The following is an 18,186-nucleotide window of genomic DNA, read 5'->3' as shown; positions in this document are numbered from 1 at the left end:
GTGCTGCTTTGCCTGGTCAGGTTCCCCCCACCCACTGTCCAGCTGCTCAGGCCTGCCTGCCTGATAGGTTTGGGGCATAGGGTGGGTTTTGGGGGGGGGGTTGACTGCTGCTGGGTGTTGGTGTGTCCTGTTGGTTTACAAAACATTTGTCTCGATGACGTGGGGGGGGATTATGTAGGTGTAATAAACGAGTCATCCATGGACAGCTTGTGCACGTTTTATTTTTTGTCCACAAAGTGGGTGATATATAATCAGCTCTGCAACAAAGCAAAACGGAAATTGATTCAAATTAACTTAAAAGTACTTTCTAAGGTAATGCTACAAACAAAGCCATCACTATCTTACAGGTTCTCTTTAATACTCACATTTTAATGCAGTAAAAATCATAGTTTAGCCACTGTATAAACGGCTGCCAAAGCCTGAAAAAGTTTCTGTAAAAATGTTTTTTTTTACAATTGCTTACGAAAGAAAAACTGAAGATTGCATCATGGGATGGGTCGGTGTCAATTACAGGGCAAGGTTGGCAATCGCACGTTTCCAAAGACAAAACGACCCCCTAACTTATCCGTTTGCAAATCGAGTGGGATTTTTGGCGACGATTATTGTTCCCCCCACCCCTGGTCCGATGGCGTAGCTTGTTGTGGAGCCGTCGGCCGAGAGGAGCGGTTTCTCGAGGTTGCTGCTGCTCGTTGATTGGTGGCTCACTTGTAGTAGCGATGAGTCTGGCTGTGCTGGATGAAGTGGTGCCGTTGGGTCTGCTGCTGTTGTTGCTGCTGCTGTTGCTGCTGTTGCTGCTGCTGTTGTTGCTGGGACGCCGGAGAGAACGTGGCCTGCCCAACATACCGAGACAAAGATTCCCCCCCCCATAGCCTTAACAGACTATAGGAGCAAGTGCTGCTAGCGAGCACCGGTGAGAGCCAGCACGGCACACCACACGCCAGCTAGGGGGACACCCAGACCCGGTTCATATAACGGTCACTGGTGATGGCCATGGACAGAAATCGAACTCGGGTTGCTGAGTTCGTAGTAAAGTGCGCTAACAGCTTCACTAGTCCCCACACACATGCAGGCTCTCTCGTGCATGCAACAGCCGCCATTCACAAACTGACGGTGGTTGTTACCACAGCGCTCGTGCCAGGCTAGGTGTGCTTTCACGCTTGCTGCCAGGTGCTATGGGTTGACCTGATAAGACTGTCAGATTGTGGAATGTTCGTGTATGCGATGAACACAATCCCGCCAAACTTTTAGTGTGCGTAGACAATGCCGAGACTCACCGAGTGTGACGGCTGTGGGGGTGTGCCGCTGTGCTGGAAGGCCCCGGGAGAGGTGGGCCTCGTCTGATGGGGGTAAATCATGCCGGACTGGAAATCACACAAAGCAATGCACGCACACACACGCACGCATTCATTACCACCTCTTACGGGCAAGCAGCTCGACTCGTGCAAGAGCGGCAGTTTTTGCGCGTGTGTTCACGGGCGCACTGCACCTTGGCGGACGGCAGGGACACCTGCAGCTGGGTAGGCTGCAGCAGCGTCTGTCCTGCGTGCATCGACTGGGGGTGCAGCGATCGCAGCGACGCCTACGCACAGACGGGGGGAGTCGCGCGTGACAACATGCGCTCGCAAACACGGGTAAATGGGCGAGAACGGGACTGGCGCTGGCTCACCGAGTCTGAGAATCCCGACTGCTGGTTGGCGTGCTCCAGCTGCTTCTGCAGGGGCATGCTTGTCGCCGGCGCTAGGTACCCTGCCCATCGCACACGTACACGCACACACAGACACGGCTCAGCCACAGAGGCGCTGTTGTCGTGGTTGCCACTGGCGTTTGCGCGTTGGGTGCGCGGTGTAGGCACTGGGCACTCGGCCTGTAATGTTCCATCGCTTCTTACGCTTGCGACAAAGTCAACTCGCCATTATGCAGGGTAATAGTGGCGGGGATAAAAGAGAAACCTGCCAAGTCTCAAGACATTTCAGGAAGGTCCTGCCAAGTACAGGGCGATGTTGCTGCTATGTGTAGTCCCAATTAAGAAATGTGAAGGTACATTTTCAGCAATGGGATGTTTGCCCCATACCAGTTGCATTGAATGTTTTGTTTTAGCTATGGGACGAAACCCATGCAGAATAGGGGAGGACAGACAAACTCCACACAGGAAGACGCGACTGAGTCTGGAACTGAACCCAGGTCCTGCTCGATGTGAGCCACGAGTGTTACCAACGTGCCACCCCGTTAAACCTACACGAGCAGTCTCTTCGTCGTCGATTATGTGAGTGTGCGTGGGATGTTTGTGCGTGTCTCTACTTGAGTCCGCGCGCGAATGAGCGAACGAGTGCGCACATGCAAGAATACGAGAGGCGCAGACAGGGTCACACCTTGCTGGGGAGGGAACTGGGTGTGCACGGTATATCCCGTCTGCTGGTGGGACACGTAGGGAGGGTAGGACTGGAAGGCAGACGCCCCTGCAATGGGGGGGGGGGGAAGGGAAAATAATATTTTTGCTCGATGCTTGGCATTCATATTATCGTGACCATCGCAACTTCCACCACTCACTATTAAGTGCGCTCATTACTACTTCTCGTTTTACGACTGCGTTTACCTTGGAAAGCCTCCCCGATATTTTTGCACAGTAGAGAGCGATGTTGCCGCTGTGCGATGCCAATTTATTAATTTGCAGGTAATTGTATATGTTCTTTTTAGCTATGGGAGTAAACCGGAGAATCCGGAGGAAACCCATATCGAACACGGGGAGAACGTACAAACTCCACACAGAAAGGTGTCAGAGTAGGGAATCGAACTCGGGTCCTTCCTTGCTCAGGCACAGGTTTACCAGCGAACAAAACAATGAGCTTTACTTGAGTTGTTCATGAACCAGGCTTTAAGGGTTAGGGTAGGATGGGTAGGAAAGGGGTCTTTGCGAAACGGCAGTGTTGCCACATCTGGAGATTTCATTGTCGTATCTCAACTCCAGGATGATATCGTATTTCTTGGAGAAATTATCATACAAAGAAAACCACGCCAAAGCATCCTTAATATACAATTATATTGCCGTAAATAGCAAATATTTGTTTTTGCTTCAAGCTAAGTTCCAAAGAAGAATCAATATCCTCTACATAACACAAGGCAGCCGATGAAGGAATGCTCTGGGCGGGTGTGTTGAAATGTACGACAATGAGTAAATAACGTATATTTTGGCCCCTCACAATTACACAAGGGCCGAAATGATCGTACAAACGTGGTTACATTGGCAACACTGCCCTCCGATGTAACAGGCACACACACTGGTACAATTACACGCGTGACAACACACGTACGCTCACCTCTGATTGGCTGGGAGCCGGCTGGGTAGGTGGCAGGGACAGCCTGCCCACCCGTGTAGGGCACGCTGTGCTGCGATTGGCTGCTGGCGTAGGAGCTGTGCCCCGATTGGCTCGTTTGAAAATGTGCGTGTTCGGGCTGGCTTGACGTAAACGTTGTCTGGCTTGGGTAGGCCCTTCCCTGCATTGGGGGAAAACAAAAACGTCTCAAATGCCACTTAGCAAAGCACAAGCAGTCTCATGCTGTAAATTAGGCTCCCCAAGTGCGGCTGTTTTGAATGTACGGTAACGGATAAATTGACACGCGCTTTAAATTGTTAAGCGTCCAATAGAAAGCATAATAACGACGCAGGACTGTGACGGCTAGTGTAGAGAGTCCCGGCGTCTTACAGCCTGGAACACACAGCCTAGGCAACCCAAGGCATGTGTATACAGGATAAGAGCCCTCGAGTTTTTGGGTTGTGCACCTTCCTTGGCCCCTACCGTACCGGGATGGTGGTGTGGCTGTAAAGTTGGTTCTTTGGCCGATCTCCCAGCAGCCCGTGCGCTCGGCTTGGCGAGATGTGGCTTCCTGCACAGGCGCACCAACACGCATGCAATTCACAGGCAAACAGATACTCGTGCATAAGCACACACAAGCGCATGAGCAAAAACACAATTGCATAAGCAATAGCACACGTGCAAACAAATACACAACCACAGAACACACATGTATGCATGCAAACACACATTAAAACACACAAAGATCCCCCCATAGCCTGTACTGACTGTTGGGTCAAGTGCCATTAGTGAGCACTTATTAACACACGTGGGGTGACACGCACAGAAGCATATGCAAGCACATGCACACACACAAAAACGTGTAAACACACATGCAAACGAAACACACGTGTCATGCGAAACACACGTGTCATGCAAAACACACGTGCAAACAGACTACCACGTCCGCCCATGCACTTGCTGCTCTCCACGTGCACACGACAACAGCTCGCTGCACCGCTGGTGCAACGCGTACAGCTGCGCTTCCCACGACGCGTCACTGGTTCCACTCGCTGGCGCGCGCCCCTCACCGTGCATGATGAGGTGCGAGCCAGGGTGAACCGTCATGCTCGCTGGGTACGGCTGCTGGCTCAGTGCCGCCAGCTCGCTGCGGAATGGGGGAACGAGGCGCGGTGAGAAAAGCTCAATGCCGACGGGCAGTGCCACGGAGGTTTCCCTGGAAAGTGGTCATTTTATCGAACCCCGAGAGACGACGGGCCCAGTGAACCGCCTACCGTTTAGCACAGTTGGCTACGTATGGTGCGAAAGACGTTCAACACACATACATATAACCAGGATATGAGCTCGCAACCTTCTGAATGCGAGCCGCTGGCTCTGCCGCCAAGTCTACCCGGCTGCTCACAGACAGCTGGTAAATACGCAGCGAGACGTAACTCGTAATGGAATTGTCGCCTGCTTCTTTCGACTATGCAGGATTGACCCAAAATCTGAAGCAGAATCCTCTTGAGAAGTGTTGGACTCTTGTGTGAACAACGGACTAACGCTGTAGTGTGTGTGCCACGGTGGCGAGATATTAACTACCTCTAGATTTGAAGCTTTCGTGACTGCAAGGATCCATACTCTTTGGTTCTATTCGGTACCTACATTACCTAAGGGACTTTACTGAATAGAACCAAAGAGTATTAACTACCTCGCCTGGTATACAGGTCATGGGTTCGATCCCGGCCCTGATGCCTGCTGTGGATTTGGAGTTTGCATGTTCTCCCTGTAGTCGTGTGGATTTTTCTCCAGGTACTCCGGTTTTTCCCTCCACATTTAGAATGAACACACATTGAGAGTTTTTGGCTGTTATACATTTTCATGTGAAAAGCCACTTCGTTGAGTGATCATTTGTGGCAAGGTCGCTTCTGAAAAGGAGCTTTAAAGCTCAATGGGCCTTATCTGCTAAAATAAGAGTTTATAGTGCGCAGCGTGTAGGCTGTGGCAGGAGGGGCAGCCCTCACTTCTGTTCCTTGATCTTGGCTCGCCGCTTGTCCTCCTCATTGAGCACCTTCTTGAGCTGCAGGAAGAGCTGGTGCTTCTCATCCTGCAGGGCCTGCAGTTTCTCCTCCAGTTTGGCAATCTACAATGCCCGTAAGGACGTGACATTAAGCATCTCACGATCCGCATTTTACCTCGATAAACTTGAATGTTGTGCTCGCTGTACGTGCATCAAAAGTGTGCGTATAATTATCTATTGTTTACGTATTTATACAGAAATTGTATTAAAAAAGTATTTTATGAACAAGACGCAAGAAATGAGACAAACGTTATAAAGTAGAAGCCACAAAAACACACAAAAAATTATCGAATTGTGAGCCCCAGTGGTGAGAATTAGTTTAATTGGGGAAGGGGTGAATCGTTACATGCCATAACGCTCATTGTGTTTACACCAATAGCCGGGGACGGTGGTGCACACAGGAAATCCAGCATCTTGGCGGCGGCAAGGGTTAGTGGCTCACACAGATTTGTGAAACTTCCAAAGCTGCTGGGCCCGTAATGTGGCCAGGATATGGCATTATACAAAGTGGGTTTCTAAACCCGTGGCATTTGAGTTTTTAATCCCCTCCCCCCACCCCAGATTCCTCCCACATACACAACACTAATTATAAAATGGAACAGGCCAGACATTGGTGTTCTCCCAGATATATTTACAACATTATTACACCAACAATTACATAACACTTCGTGGTATGTCAGCAGTGTCAAGCATCAATCGGTTTAAAGAACACTGATCCATCTCCTCTGTTACAAGGGAGGCCCAGATAAAACATCGTCACATTAAGGCATATATTTGGAATATAGAGCTGGGCTCTCTGATTATTTAAGTAATCGATTACTCTACCGATTATCGGTTTGAGTCACTCGACCAATCGGGTAACAATGAAAACAATTGAATGAAAAGTATCACCTCTGTTCCCACGTGTACTGCTGGACGGGAGGTGGTGGGCGGGGCTTGGGACGTCATCAGCATCATCAGCAGTGTCACGCTGGGCGTGGCTTGTAGGGGGTTTCCCTCCTTCGGGAGGCAGGATGTCAGGGCGACCGCCAGTTTTAATGGAGCCCGGGTAATCGACCACAAAACAGGTAGTCGATTACAATTTTAGTCGATGAATCAACTGTCCCAGCTCTATTTGGGAGTGAGTCTCATTGTGGAGGTGCGGTTTCACAAATCTGGTCAGTCTCTCCATTACAACAGGCAGCTCACATTGTTGTAGCGGTGTAACAATTTACTCCCCGCATCGCGATTCAGGTCACGATTTTATTCAGGAATCAATTTATTTTTTACATTGTGGTGAATAGTAATGTCCTCTAGTGGCTGAACAGTTCACGTGAATCCCTTCCAAAATACATGAATCGAAAAAAAAACATTCTTACACAAGCGATTCAATACTTATTTCATGAGCTTAACGAGTCATTAATACACTGACACATGCGTATCAGTCTTTGAGATTTAATAGCTGCCGACCAAAATTTAACGAAATAATTACTTGATAGCATACTATCGCAATCCATAAGAGGTCATATAAAAGGTAACATGTTGCATGCCTCTGCTGCACAGATCGCAGCTGCCTCATGCACCCCTAATATCATGCGTCAGTGAAAATATAAGTGATGGCATGCACCCATTGCTGTTTCATGCTGTGCAGTGTAACGTGGCATTCACGTTATCCAGCCACTCACAACGGCATGATGATGAAAAACATGCATAGGTGGCCATGCGGCTCAGAGGTCAGAACACCAAGCTGGTACTGCTTTGACCTGGGTTGCAATTCAGGCAGCAGCCATGATATTAAACTAGGTTCTCAAGTGGAGAGAGCTGATGGTCTTGGGCCAGTCAACGACTGAAGAAAAAAACACTTTAAATCTGACTGAATTACACCTCTGAAAATGAAAACGATCAGTTTGTCAGTCATGCAACTAACACATCAGCGTGCAATGAAGGTGCTGCCCTCTATGTGGACCAAGGGCCACTTAGTGACCTTAGAAGTAGTTCAGTTATGTCCATTTCAGCGAGTCGCTCAAAAGCTTGCATGCACTGCTCGATTAACTAAATGGATTATTCATCTTATTACATGATGCCAATAGCATACCATTGGAGGATTTACACATTTTTTTAAGCATTAAATGCATTTGGTCAGGCCACAACGAGTCCAGTTGACTGTGGCTGAATTAACACTCTTTCAGGACGCCCACTCCCCCTCTCATTCGCTAACTCTCATCCCACTCTCTCTCTCGTGCCAGACACATACCTGCTCTCTGGTCTCCTCCAAGGACATGCGCTCTTCCTCCTCCTTCTTCCGCCGCCTCTGCTGCTCTTCCTTCATCTTCTGCTCCATGATCTTGTCAGCCTCCTCTTCCTCTGAAAAACCAGACAACACGTTCCTGGGAATGGGCACTGGCACTGGACACCAGTGGTACATTGGTGCGGAGGCACAAGGAAGCATGCAAGTGCTGGTGTCAGCCACTTGGTGAAAGGCACCGGGGCTCTAGCTTTTGAGGTGAGGAGTGGTGGGTGGAAGGGTGCAGTGGTGGGTGGGTGGGAGGGTGCAGGGGTGGGTGGGAGGGTGGAGGGGTGATGACTCACCTTGGCGCTTGCGCTCCCGTTCGCGCATGATGTGCCTGTGCAGCGCCACGGCCATCGTCTTGGTCATCTTGGGTCGTTCCAGGAGGGCCGGCATCTTGGAAGTGGTGTACGTGGCTCCGTGTGGGTCCTGCCACGCCATGGGAAAATCCCGCAGATTGTATACGTGAACACCACCACAGGTAGAAGCAGCTGCTAAATGCAACCAACACTACTGTAGCTCGCTTCACCATCACACCATTATCAAAATACAAGTGGCAAAGCCAACACATCAGGCACTTGATGATCGTAAGGTCTCTGTTGTCACTATGACCGTCAATGACGGATTTCCAAACATATTTTAATAATCACGCATAGCTCCATGAAGTTAGATATAAAGTTAAGCCAAACACCTCATTAATATTGCAAGCCTAGTTCCAGTGAATCAGATTACATGTAAAGCATAGCTCAGGTGAATCAAGATGCAAGTCAGAATGCATGCATACACAATGTTATATTGACTGATGAAAATATAAAATTACGAAAGCTCAAAGCAATTATAATCAATAAAATATATTGCAAGTTTAGTAATGATCAATTAAAATATATGTCAAACAATGATTGCTCAAAGTAATCAATATACGTCTGCCAGCATGGTTCAACTGCATAATTTCGCACGTAAAACACGCAGACATCAACAGAATTAGACATCATATGAGGTAATATAGCACGGGGTAACCAGGTTACGTGTTAGCCGGCACAACTCAATCGTTACCCCCATCACGTCACGCACAACTCAACGTAATTGTATTGCATGTTTACCTCCCAGAGCTCAAAATAATTTGAATACACGTGAGCGAGCATAACGCAAAGTCAACCGATTGCAATTTTGTGTTCGCGTATCTCAAAGTAATCAGATAACACGTTACGCAAAAGGTCATCAATGTAAACAGATTTGAAGCCAGGACAGCTCAGGAAAGCCAAGGCTGCATCGCAAAATAACCCTTTGAGAAATCGATACTTTATCTGGGCAAACAACTAACTCTGAGCTATATCAGAATAAGATTATTTATACTGGAGGAAAACGATGAGATTTGAAGCTCCTTTTCAGACGTCCAGAAGAGGCGGGTCAGAACGTTACAATACTAAAACACGATAGGAGAGCAACGTATAGGAAAGGTAAGCAAATTACTAAACTTTTTATTTCACCAGGTAAAGCCCAATGAGCTATTCGCTTTTTCAGAAAGCCACCTGGCCACAAATGACGGCTCAACGAAGTTGGCTCATCATCATGTGGAAATTTATAGCAGTCAAATACTCCCAACGCGTATCACTGAACGTTCCCGGTGGTCAAGATGTCTTCGCACCTCGGCATTGCCTTCTTCCCTCTGCTAATGTAACCGTTAACGATCTTAAACACAAACCAAACGCGACTACACTATGTAACACTATTTTTGTTCCTGGGTATTAAGTGTTATTTTCTAATTGCTTATGCCTCAAAGGTATAGAAAATGGCTCTTATTCCCCACAAACTTTGCTTTTGTGACACAAATGCACGTTTTTTCATTGAAAATAGGTAAATTTCTAAATATCACTGTCCTGGTCACAAATGCAAAGTTTGTGGTGAATAATAGCCATTTTGATTTAAAGCTTTCGTGACTGCCGATATTTATATTCTTGGTTCTTTCGGTAAAGTCACGAAGGGAAACAATACAATAATAAAAATATAAAACAATAACATTCTCACGACGTTTCGACTGCAACACAAGCAATCATCATCAGGTGTGAAAACCACAAGAAAAACTTTTTCAGATTTTCTTGCTGTGGTTTTCAAACCTGATGATTGCTTGTGTTGCAGTCGAAACGTCGTGAGAATTTTATTGCTTTATATTTTTATTATTTTATTGTTCCCCTTCTACATGACTTACCGAAAGAACCAATAATATAATAGCCATTTTCTGTACTTTTGAGGCATAAGCAATTGGAAAACACTTACTACCCAGGAACACATTTTTTATACTCTTTGGTTCTTTCGGTAAGTTTTTATATTTATTTTGTTACAGTCATATTGATGTGTCGTATAACTAATATAACGATGCACACACGTTATTTACTTAACAGTTAATGCCAATTCGCACAAAAACGTTGTTCGCATTGACTCACGCAGCACGACTGCTGCATCGCGCGGCCACTTATCGCATTGTTATTAGTATTTTATCGCGGTAGTGTGTAAGTTTACAACATAGTTGCCGGGTCTTCGCCGAGTGTTGTAGCTTAGTCGGCGGTTGCGCTGAGTGACGCGGCCCTTGAGGTAGGCCTCACCTGACAAGCCTAGTCGCCGCTCTCACAATTCGCGATGCTCCTTTCTCCCCGCCTCGTCAATCCTATCCTCACCTCCACGTTCTTTCTGATTGTCGCTGCTCTGTACGTGTTTGTTGTTGTTGTTGCTGGTAGTTGTTGCTGGTAGTAGTTGATGTTGTTGTTTAACCGCTGCTCCGTCTCAACGTCCTCCGCGTTCCGCCATCTTGGGAGCACTTGAGCCTCAACACGACCAAACCTCCAACTCTCGCGAGATTCGGAAGAGTCTCTGGCGTTGTTATCTGAGCTGCGACGCGAAGGCAAAGTCTCGCGAGAAGTGGAGGCTGTGCGACGTCACTCACTCACCTCGAGGGAGCGCGGGAAGGGGGAACGGGTGGGGGGGGGGGAACTAATTCATTAAGTGATGCATTCCTGGGCCCAATTATTTAGATTAGATTTAGATGTTTAACATTCATCCTTTTCTAGATTTGAAGCTTTCGTGACTGCAAGGATCCATACTCTTTGGCTCTATTCGGTATTTTTTTACCTACGTGACTTTACCGAATAGAACCAAAGAGTATTCATCCTTTTAATTATCCCCATTGCAATGCTGTGGTTTATTGTTAAATTTGAATCACAGTTCCTGTGATCACTGGTACATTGTTTTTATAACTTTATTTTGGTGATTTCGAAAACGTTTTTGGTTTAGCCATATTTGTTTGTTGTAGTGCAGAGTTATACTGATAACTTTAATCTAAATTGTCTTATGGTTGTTATTGTTTGACTTGCTTCCCACTGGGATTTTTGCACACAGCGTTGATACGCGGTGCTTTTTCTGGAAGACTTTGCTGTTTTTTCCTGGATTTTTCTGTTTGCGCGGAGTCACTTTAAGACGTCCCTTGTTCATGTTTTTGTTTGTTGCAGTTGCACCCGATTCAAGAGCCGAATGGCTCACAGGGCTATACCTAATAAATTAACTGAACTGAGTTCACACTCCATATCTCTCTGGCATCTCTGTGTGCTGTTCTTCTTTCGTATGGCACTGTGAAAAGCAACAGTTTACTGTAAAGGGTCATTGCCCAAAACGTCGCCTATTATTATATATTTTTTGTATCGTTCAAGACACACACAGTGTTGTTGAAACAGTGGGTGCTGAGTTATTTTGTTAATTGTGCTATGCACCACTGCCAACTCAACAGAATCACCACCAAATTTAAAACATTACGTCATTCCACCCGACTTCATCTGCGTGACGTCATCCGCCAAGTGACGTGATGTCATTCCCAGTGGATGCGAGGGGAGGGGGTAAATCACCCGGGGCAGATCGCTGCGCATGCGCACTGAACCCCCCCTCACCCCTCCCCTCTCCCTCTCTCTCCGGTGAAGATGGCGCCAGCAGTAAGTCTCCTCGCTCCGCGGTGTCCCCCGAATTTGCGTCGGCTCTCTCTCTCTGTTCCCCGCGTCCACCTCTCCCGGCACTCGCTCGCACAGTCAGCGGAGAGTATTCCTCACGCGACCGGGCAGGCATGCCGGGCGAGGCGGCGGGACCCGTCTCGAGGGGTTGATACCAGTGGGGGTGGTAGGCCCAGGCTGTAGGCCGCGTGGCACCGCGATGTGGCGAGGTTGCTCCACTCCGCGGTCAGAGGACGGCGGGGCTCGTCGAGGTCCCCCCCATGTGGGGCTTCGAATGAGTTTCGCTTTGTAATTGGGAGCCGCTTATTGACAACGCGGCCGTTGACTAAATCAGGCGGTCTCGCGCATGGTTAATGCCTCAATGGAGGCTCACACCACCACCACGCACAACCGGATTGTGATAGCGCGCTTTCGTATTAAGTTTTAGGGCAGCAGAGGGCAATGCAGCAGCGCATTGTGCTGTACTTTTATGTCCGCCAGGTACCAGTCTGGCGAAGCCTTGTGAATAACCCGCACGATGCAGCAGTGGATTAAGGGCCGTGCTTACGCATGTATAACACCACGCCTTGAGTGATGGTTTGCTTTAAATTACTTGGCGGAGTTTGGTTATGGACATTTTAAGTTGAGGGAAACTTTTTGTATGTACAGTATGTTGAATTTCTCTCGCACCGTACGTAAGCCAACTGCGCTAATCGGAGGTGCGGTCACTCAAAGAAGTGCTAGTTAAGTTTGACGAGTTCGTGGTGTCGGCTTACCCATGTGGTTTTGAACCTTTTTTTCTGGCCAAATGGTTCCGGTGCCACCGAGGCTCACGGAGTATCGAGGCAAGACCGAGGCACGGGCACCCTGAATCGTGTTTAGTCTTTACTTTATCCCTCTTTTCTGCCTCACGAAGAGAGTACTTGGGCCATCCTTATACGACTAAATAATGAAACAATCGATTAAATCGCAGCTGACGAGGTATAAATGCGTTCCAACAAGCGCCGTGGGACCACGGTGCAGCCATGAAATCGTTCACGTGGAAACTGATATTGTGTCTTGTGGTCGATGCAAGGGCCTTTTGGATTAAATCCTAACACGGGTTGATTTTTTTAAATATATTTTTGGCCTTTCATAATTACGTGCCTAACGTGCTTGCTCGATCGGTCCTCTCTGATTCAGCGCTCTCACAAGAAGCCAGGGGTGCAGAAATCCAAGGGTGGCAAGAAGAAGAAGCTGGTGCTGAAATTTACGCTGGATTGCACACACCCCGTGGAGGATGGCATCATGGACTCGGCCAACTTTGTAAGTCCAAACGCTGCTCTCCTCCACGCAGGCAGCCGTGAGCCCGGTGGTGGTGGCGGCTCACGCCTGTAATCCAGCACTGTGGGGGCAAGGTTTGGAGGATCGCACATGTTGCGAAACTTCCGTCTCATTGGCGTGGAGGAATCGTGATCCTGGCTCGCCAGGAGAAGGCGTGACAGCAAAAATGTGGACTTCACCTGTTCGATCTCTATGGGATAGAGTGTTTCCCCCTCGCACGCATGGATTCTCACCGGGCATTCCTGTTTCCTCCCACATGTAAAAGACTTTAATTGGCCAATAACACCATATTTAGAGTAGCGCAGATCTGTGTTAATTGTTTGTGCCGGCTATTGCATGGCTGCCTTCCTGCTTGCCAATGGTTCCTTCCACGTCTGAGATCTCTTCGAGAGTGATTGAATACTGTACAAGTTACAAATTGGAATTATTGTTAAACCACGAACGTTCACCATCTACATCGTACACATTCGGAACGTACACGTTCATTGATGATGCTTAAGCGCACCATATGTACGTTAATACTACTTGAAATGTACAGGTTCATGCTGCTTGATTAGTGGCTGTGGGCTACTGAATATTCTGCATATTCGTACAGAAGATGAATTCCATAGATTCATACCCCATGTAGATTGTGTTACACTAAAGGTAGAGAGAGGGGCAGGAAACATGCCATTTTCTCGTACAAACTAATGCAGAAAAAACATCTTAATTTTGTACAACATATTAAAACCCAATGAGGTTCACATTATTACATAATATTTACCTAAACAGTAAAGTAAAGTCATTTCTATAAATGTTAGTCTCCCTAATAACGTATTAATGTTTGTAATTTAAATTAAGTAACATTTTAAGACACTTTCATAGCCGAGTTCAACATTGCTGAAAGCTTTCCACATTAAATTACACTTCTCCTGAGGTGGTTGATTGGTTTGGGTCGGAGCAATGAGCAAACTCCACTAAAATCCTGGGTTAAAAATCGGGATTTCAGTGCCAGTTATTAAACCTGGTTGTGTAATGATTTGATGGGCTCGGTTTCGTAAAAAAAATACTGCACGAAAAAACTCAATTACATTTGATTTCTATTTAGTTGGGCCGATTTCAGCTGAGAGTGATTTTTTTATTTCCTTCCATGTGTGATGGAACAGATCCATAACAAAGTGCAGGAGAGAGTGCAGCATCTCTCACCTGTAGATAAGTGGAGATTGGAAGAGATCTTGGACCTATTTCTGTCACCTGTGGTCCATGAGTGTTCCACAGAGTTTAATGTCACTGGTAGCACAATTACAATAAAATGATGTAAGGAGATTAATTTTGTTGGGGGGTCGGGGTTCCGAGCGTAGCAGTCATAGCTGTCAGGGTCGCGAGTGACCTGGTGTGGCATTGCGTGTGGCCTGGTGTGGTGTGGCATTGCGTGTGGCCTGGTGTGGTGTGGCATTGCGGGGTGTCCTGGTGTGGTGTGGCGTTGCGTGTGGCCTGGTGTGGCGGGGTGGCCTGGTGTGGCATTGCGGGGTGTCCTGGTGTGGTGTGGCATTGCGTGTGGCCTGGTGTGGCGTGGCGGGGTGGACTGGTGTGGTGTTGCGTGTGGCCTGGTGTGGCGGGGTGGCCTGGTGTGGCATTGCGGGGTGTCCTGGTGTGGTGTGGCGTTGCGGGTGGCCTGGTGTGGCGTTGCGGGTGGCCGGGTGTGGCTTTGCTGGGTGGCCTGGTGTGGCGTGGCGGAGTGGCCTGGAGTGGCCTGGTGTGGCGTTGCGTGTGGCCTGGTGTGGCGTGGCGGGGTGGACTGGTGTGGTGTTGCGTGTGGCCTGGTGTGGCGTGGCGGGGTGGCCTGGTGTGGCGTTGCGGGGTGGCCTGGCGTGGTGTGGCGGGGTGGCCTGGCGTGGTGTGGCGGGGTGGCCTGGTGTGGCGGTGCGGGGTGTCCTGGTGTGTCGGTGCGGGGTGGCCTTGGCGTGGCGGGGTGGCCTGGTGTGGCGTGGCGGGGTGGCCTGGTGTGGCGTGGCGGTGTGTCCTGGTGTGGCGTGGCGGGGTGTCCTGGTGTGGCGTGGCGGGGTGGCCTGGTGTGGCGTTGCGGGGTGGCCTTGTGTGGCCTGGTGTGGCGTTGCCGGTGTCCTGGTGTGTCGGTGCGGGGTGGCCTGGTGTGGCGTTGCGTGTGGCCTGGTGTGGCGGAGTGGCCTGGTGTGGCGGAGTGGCCTGGTGTGGCGGAGTGGCCTGGTGTGGCGGTGCAGGGTGGCCTGGTGTGGCGGTGCAGGGTGGCCTGGTGTGGCGGGGTGGCCTGGTGTGGCGTTGCAGGGTGGCCTGGTGTGGCGTTGCAGGGTGGCCTGGTGTGGCGTTGCAGGGTGGCCTGGTGTGGCGTGGCGGGGTGGCCTGGTGTGTTGCGGGTCATTCGCATGGCACTGAACGTAGCTGTGGGACTAGGGCCACCTTCCCTAGTCCAGTCTAGGGTGCTCTTCCCTAGCACCCATGGTGCGCTGTGTCACGGGCAACAGGAGCAGTTCCTGAAGGAGCGCATCAAGGTGGACGGCAAGACGGGCAAAGTGAGCGAGCACTCGGCCGTAACGGTGGAGCGCAGCAAGAGCAAGATCACCGTCTCCTCCGAGATCCCCTTCTCCAAGCGGTGAGGGCGCGCACTGTCGACTTAAACCCCCATGGACATTCGCACCCTGGGCTTCGAATACTATATTTGTTGAATCCTAGGATACCAATATTACTTCAGAAATTACCCCCCCCCCCCCCCGACAGGGTCAGAATTAGGTTGGTTAGTTAAATTACTCTGGGAGGAGATGTAAATAATTTTGTTGTCTAACCCCAGGGTTTTAATTCTATGGGGATCAAATACCATTTCAGAGCACTGGCCTTGCCCAGTGACAATAGCCTTTGTGCTGTCACTGCCTCAAATATGTAACATGAAGCCATTTTTGGTCATTCCACCACTAGATGAGGGCCACGCCACGCGGGTGACTGTGCGGGTTATTTGACCTTCGCCGCATTGGTTGGTGAAGGCGTCGAGCGTATGAAGCTTAAATCCAATTACCTTTGATGCACTGCCCTCCTCCTTTGCCCACATCATAGGGCAGCCCCGCAGCAGTCTGACAACCAGACGTGCACGATGGGCTGACCGCGGTGCGCGAGGTCCACGGCATTGTCCGTTGTGTTTGTTTGGCGCCGGCAGCGTGTGTGACGTACCCAATCCTGCCCCGCCCTCCTTCCCCTTGACACCTTGGCAGGTACCTCAAGTACCTGACGAAGAAGTACCTGAAGAAGAACAACCTGCGGGACTGGCTGCGTGTGGTCGCCGCCAGCAAGGTCTCTTACGAGCTGCGCTACTTCCAGATCAACCAGGACGAGGAGGAGGAGGACGAAGAGGACTAAGCACTGGGCGTGCCCCCCTCGTTCTGCTCGCTGTCCGGTTGTTGCCCACACAATGCCAATAAAATGACTCGTGGAGTTTGAGACGGAGCCGTGTGCTTATTCCCTGGTCTTCAGCTGACGCAATGCGAAGATGGCCGTCTTGTGAGATTGCACGAGCGGGCGAGGTTGTCCACGTTGCAAAAGGTGTTTATACGTACATACGGTATGGTTTCCCTTGCCCGCACCTCCGATTTAGCGCAGTTGGCTATGTATGGTGCAAAAGAACTTAAACGTACAATGTGCAGTGGTTAATGTGCCGCAAAGCCAGAAATATTGCCGTCAGTTGCAAGTGGTAGCAGGGTTGGGCCTGGGCCTCCACAAGTCAACTCGGCCTTAATTCACATCAACGGGGCGGCCGTGGAATGACGCCACAGTGCTTGTTGTGGTGCCACGTGTTGCCATCACCTGCTGGCTTGTGCTGCCATACGTGGGCATTGTCTTTGCATGGGGTGGTCGATGGACAGCCTGCAACTAATTTCAGGCCACCCGCAGCACATCAGGCCTGCCACAGGAAAAGTATTAACTGCAAAATTTCCCCATGTCACTGCAGGCATCTTGGCCACACTAATCGAGGACGATAGGGGGGATGGTTTTGACCTTGCGATACTTTCTAACTTTAGTGCTGTACTTGGTCGCTTCCGTCACTGAGGGTCTCCTGCTTAGCTGCTGCAGGTGACTGAGCTCTATTAATGTGCAGCCCGCCCAAGGTATTCGGTCTTAGAAAATATTCTCCACTTGTTCCAATCACATTCCGACTTTTGGCAATTTGGATTATTTTGTACGGTGACTTGAACTGCAATGGCTATCACTTTTAATGAATCCTTCAATGGCGAAAATGTCTGCTGGCGCATTTAATATATTTTCCAAATCCATTTGGCGGTTTTCACGCAAGACGTGAAACCCATTGAATAAAAGATGCGTCAATGTTACCCTTGGGAGAGGTGCACTTGGAACGCGTGAATGATAAACCAGAACAGGAACACCTTCCTTGCGCGCACAGCCTGGTGTGTTCAATTGCCCGACGCATTTATTCACCAACCCTAATTTTTAGGCTGGTCTATTTTGTTTCATGATAGATTGAAGTTAACGTCCAGCATCCCCAGTCAGACTTCAAACGCTCCAGTTTCCTCCACACATGGGTCGTCTGTCCAAATGTATCCCCACCTTCGTTTGAATGCCACTACCTTCGAATTCTAAGACTTGAAGTGAGGGAGCGACGTTGCTGCGGTGTGAGCCCAATCGAGTCATTTGTAGGTACCTTCAGCGTTTAGATGTCTGGCGAGCACAGTTGACATTGCGTGTTTTGGCCTTGGGAAGACTGCAGAGACTGGAATAAACTCGCGCGTATCGAGGGAGAGTTTTATTGAGTTCCACACAGCCACCCGGGTCGGTAATCGAACTCGGTAACGTGCTGTGAGGCGCAGGGTGTTGCCACCGCCACTTTGCCGTCCATAATGGCACGGTACATTATTCTCGATTCGCTTTAAGGAACCTAACAAACATCGGTATTTCAAATACATGCTCTTGTTTAAAGTTCTAGTACATTCCCAAGCACTCTTCACAGGCCTGACATGCGTTTTTTTTTCCCATTCGCCCTTCATACCCACTGCAATGTTAAGTTTAAATATAGGCCGTGGTAGAGTAAATTGCGTTAGGAAACGTGAGTGGGCTTTGACAGGACGCGTGGCGAGACGCAGCTGGTCCCGTGGTCGAGACTAACAACAGAACAGCGGCCTAGGCATGGCACGCGTCCGAGAATAACGTCCAGGAAGGGAGATTGAGCGATGAATTGGTTCGTGTGCACGTCAAAATCAGGCGTTTTACTGCAGGAGGAATCCGGTGAGCTATAAAGCTCTT

General features: G+C 49.3%; 2 protein-coding genes across 6 annotated transcripts; one reads left to right on the top strand and one right to left on the bottom strand.

The window, feature by feature from the left end:
* Positions 1 to 203: 203 nt before the first annotated feature.
* Positions 204 to 10,498, bottom strand: GPS2 (G protein pathway suppressor 2). 5 transcript variants are annotated; one of them, XM_032962056.2, is made up of 13 exons: positions 10,237 to 10,498; positions 7,939 to 8,065; positions 7,604 to 7,713; positions 6,262 to 6,369; positions 5,315 to 5,433; positions 4,382 to 4,458; positions 3,800 to 3,882; positions 3,315 to 3,492; positions 2,370 to 2,456; positions 1,667 to 1,746; positions 1,487 to 1,579; positions 1,275 to 1,361; positions 204 to 830 (listed from the first exon to the last, which is right to left on the bottom strand). In XM_032962056.2, the coding sequence occupies exons 2-13, from the start codon at positions 8,030 to 8,032 to the stop codon at positions 702 to 704; spliced, it is 1,245 nt and encodes a 414-aa protein (XP_032817947.1). In that variant the 5' UTR covers positions 8,033 to 8,065; positions 10,237 to 10,498; the 3' UTR covers positions 204 to 701. The 5 variants fall into 5 exon arrangements, with proteins under 5 accessions (XP_032817947.1, XP_032817948.1, XP_032817950.1 ...); XM_032962057.2 differs by having other exon boundaries at positions 10,309 to 10,497; XM_032962059.2 differs by lacking the exon at positions 1,487 to 1,579.
* Positions 10,499 to 11,479: 981 nt separating this feature from the next.
* RPL22 (ribosomal protein L22) lies at positions 11,480 to 16,371 on the top strand. The gene is made up of 4 exons (XM_032962055.2): positions 11,480 to 11,610; positions 12,787 to 12,909; positions 15,408 to 15,535; positions 16,146 to 16,371. Exons 1-4 carry the CDS (start codon positions 11,599 to 11,601, stop codon positions 16,288 to 16,290), a joined length of 408 nt encoding a protein of 135 aa, XP_032817946.1. The 5' UTR covers positions 11,480 to 11,598; the 3' UTR covers positions 16,291 to 16,371.
* Positions 16,372 to 18,186: the final 1,815 nt, after the last annotated feature.

Source organism: Petromyzon marinus, chromosome 28 (genome assembly GCF_048934315.1).
Source record: "Petromyzon marinus isolate PM22_M1 ecotype Great Lakes invasive population chromosome 28, UKy_Petmar_22M1.pri1.0, whole genome shotgun sequence".
Classification (NCBI taxonomy): Eukaryota; Metazoa; Chordata; class Hyperoartia; order Petromyzontiformes; family Petromyzontidae; genus Petromyzon; species Petromyzon marinus.
This window is presented reverse-complemented; position numbering and strand designations above follow the sequence as displayed.

Bases quoted from the DNA above. Each gene is read 5' to 3' on its own strand.
- GPS2 (XM_032962056.2), bottom strand. From the start codon at position 8,032: ATGCCGGCCCTCCTGGAACGACCCAAGATGACCAAGACGATGGCCGTG. The intron at 3,883-4,381 runs GTGAGGGGCGCG...GCGCCTGTGCAG, and splicing joins CTCGCACCTCATCATGCACG to GAAGCCACATCTCGCCAAGC. The intron at 3,493-3,799 runs GTACGGTAGGGG...CCCCCAATGCAG, and splicing joins ACAGCCACACCACCATCCCG to GGAAGGGCCTACCCAAGCCA.
- RPL22 (XM_032962055.2), top strand. The intron at 12,910-15,407 runs GTAAGTCCAAAC...CACGGGCAACAG, and splicing joins TCATGGACTCGGCCAACTTT to GAGCAGTTCCTGAAGGAGCG. The intron at 15,536-16,145 runs GTGAGGGCGCGC...ACACCTTGGCAG, and splicing joins GAGATCCCCTTCTCCAAGCG to GTACCTCAAGTACCTGACGA.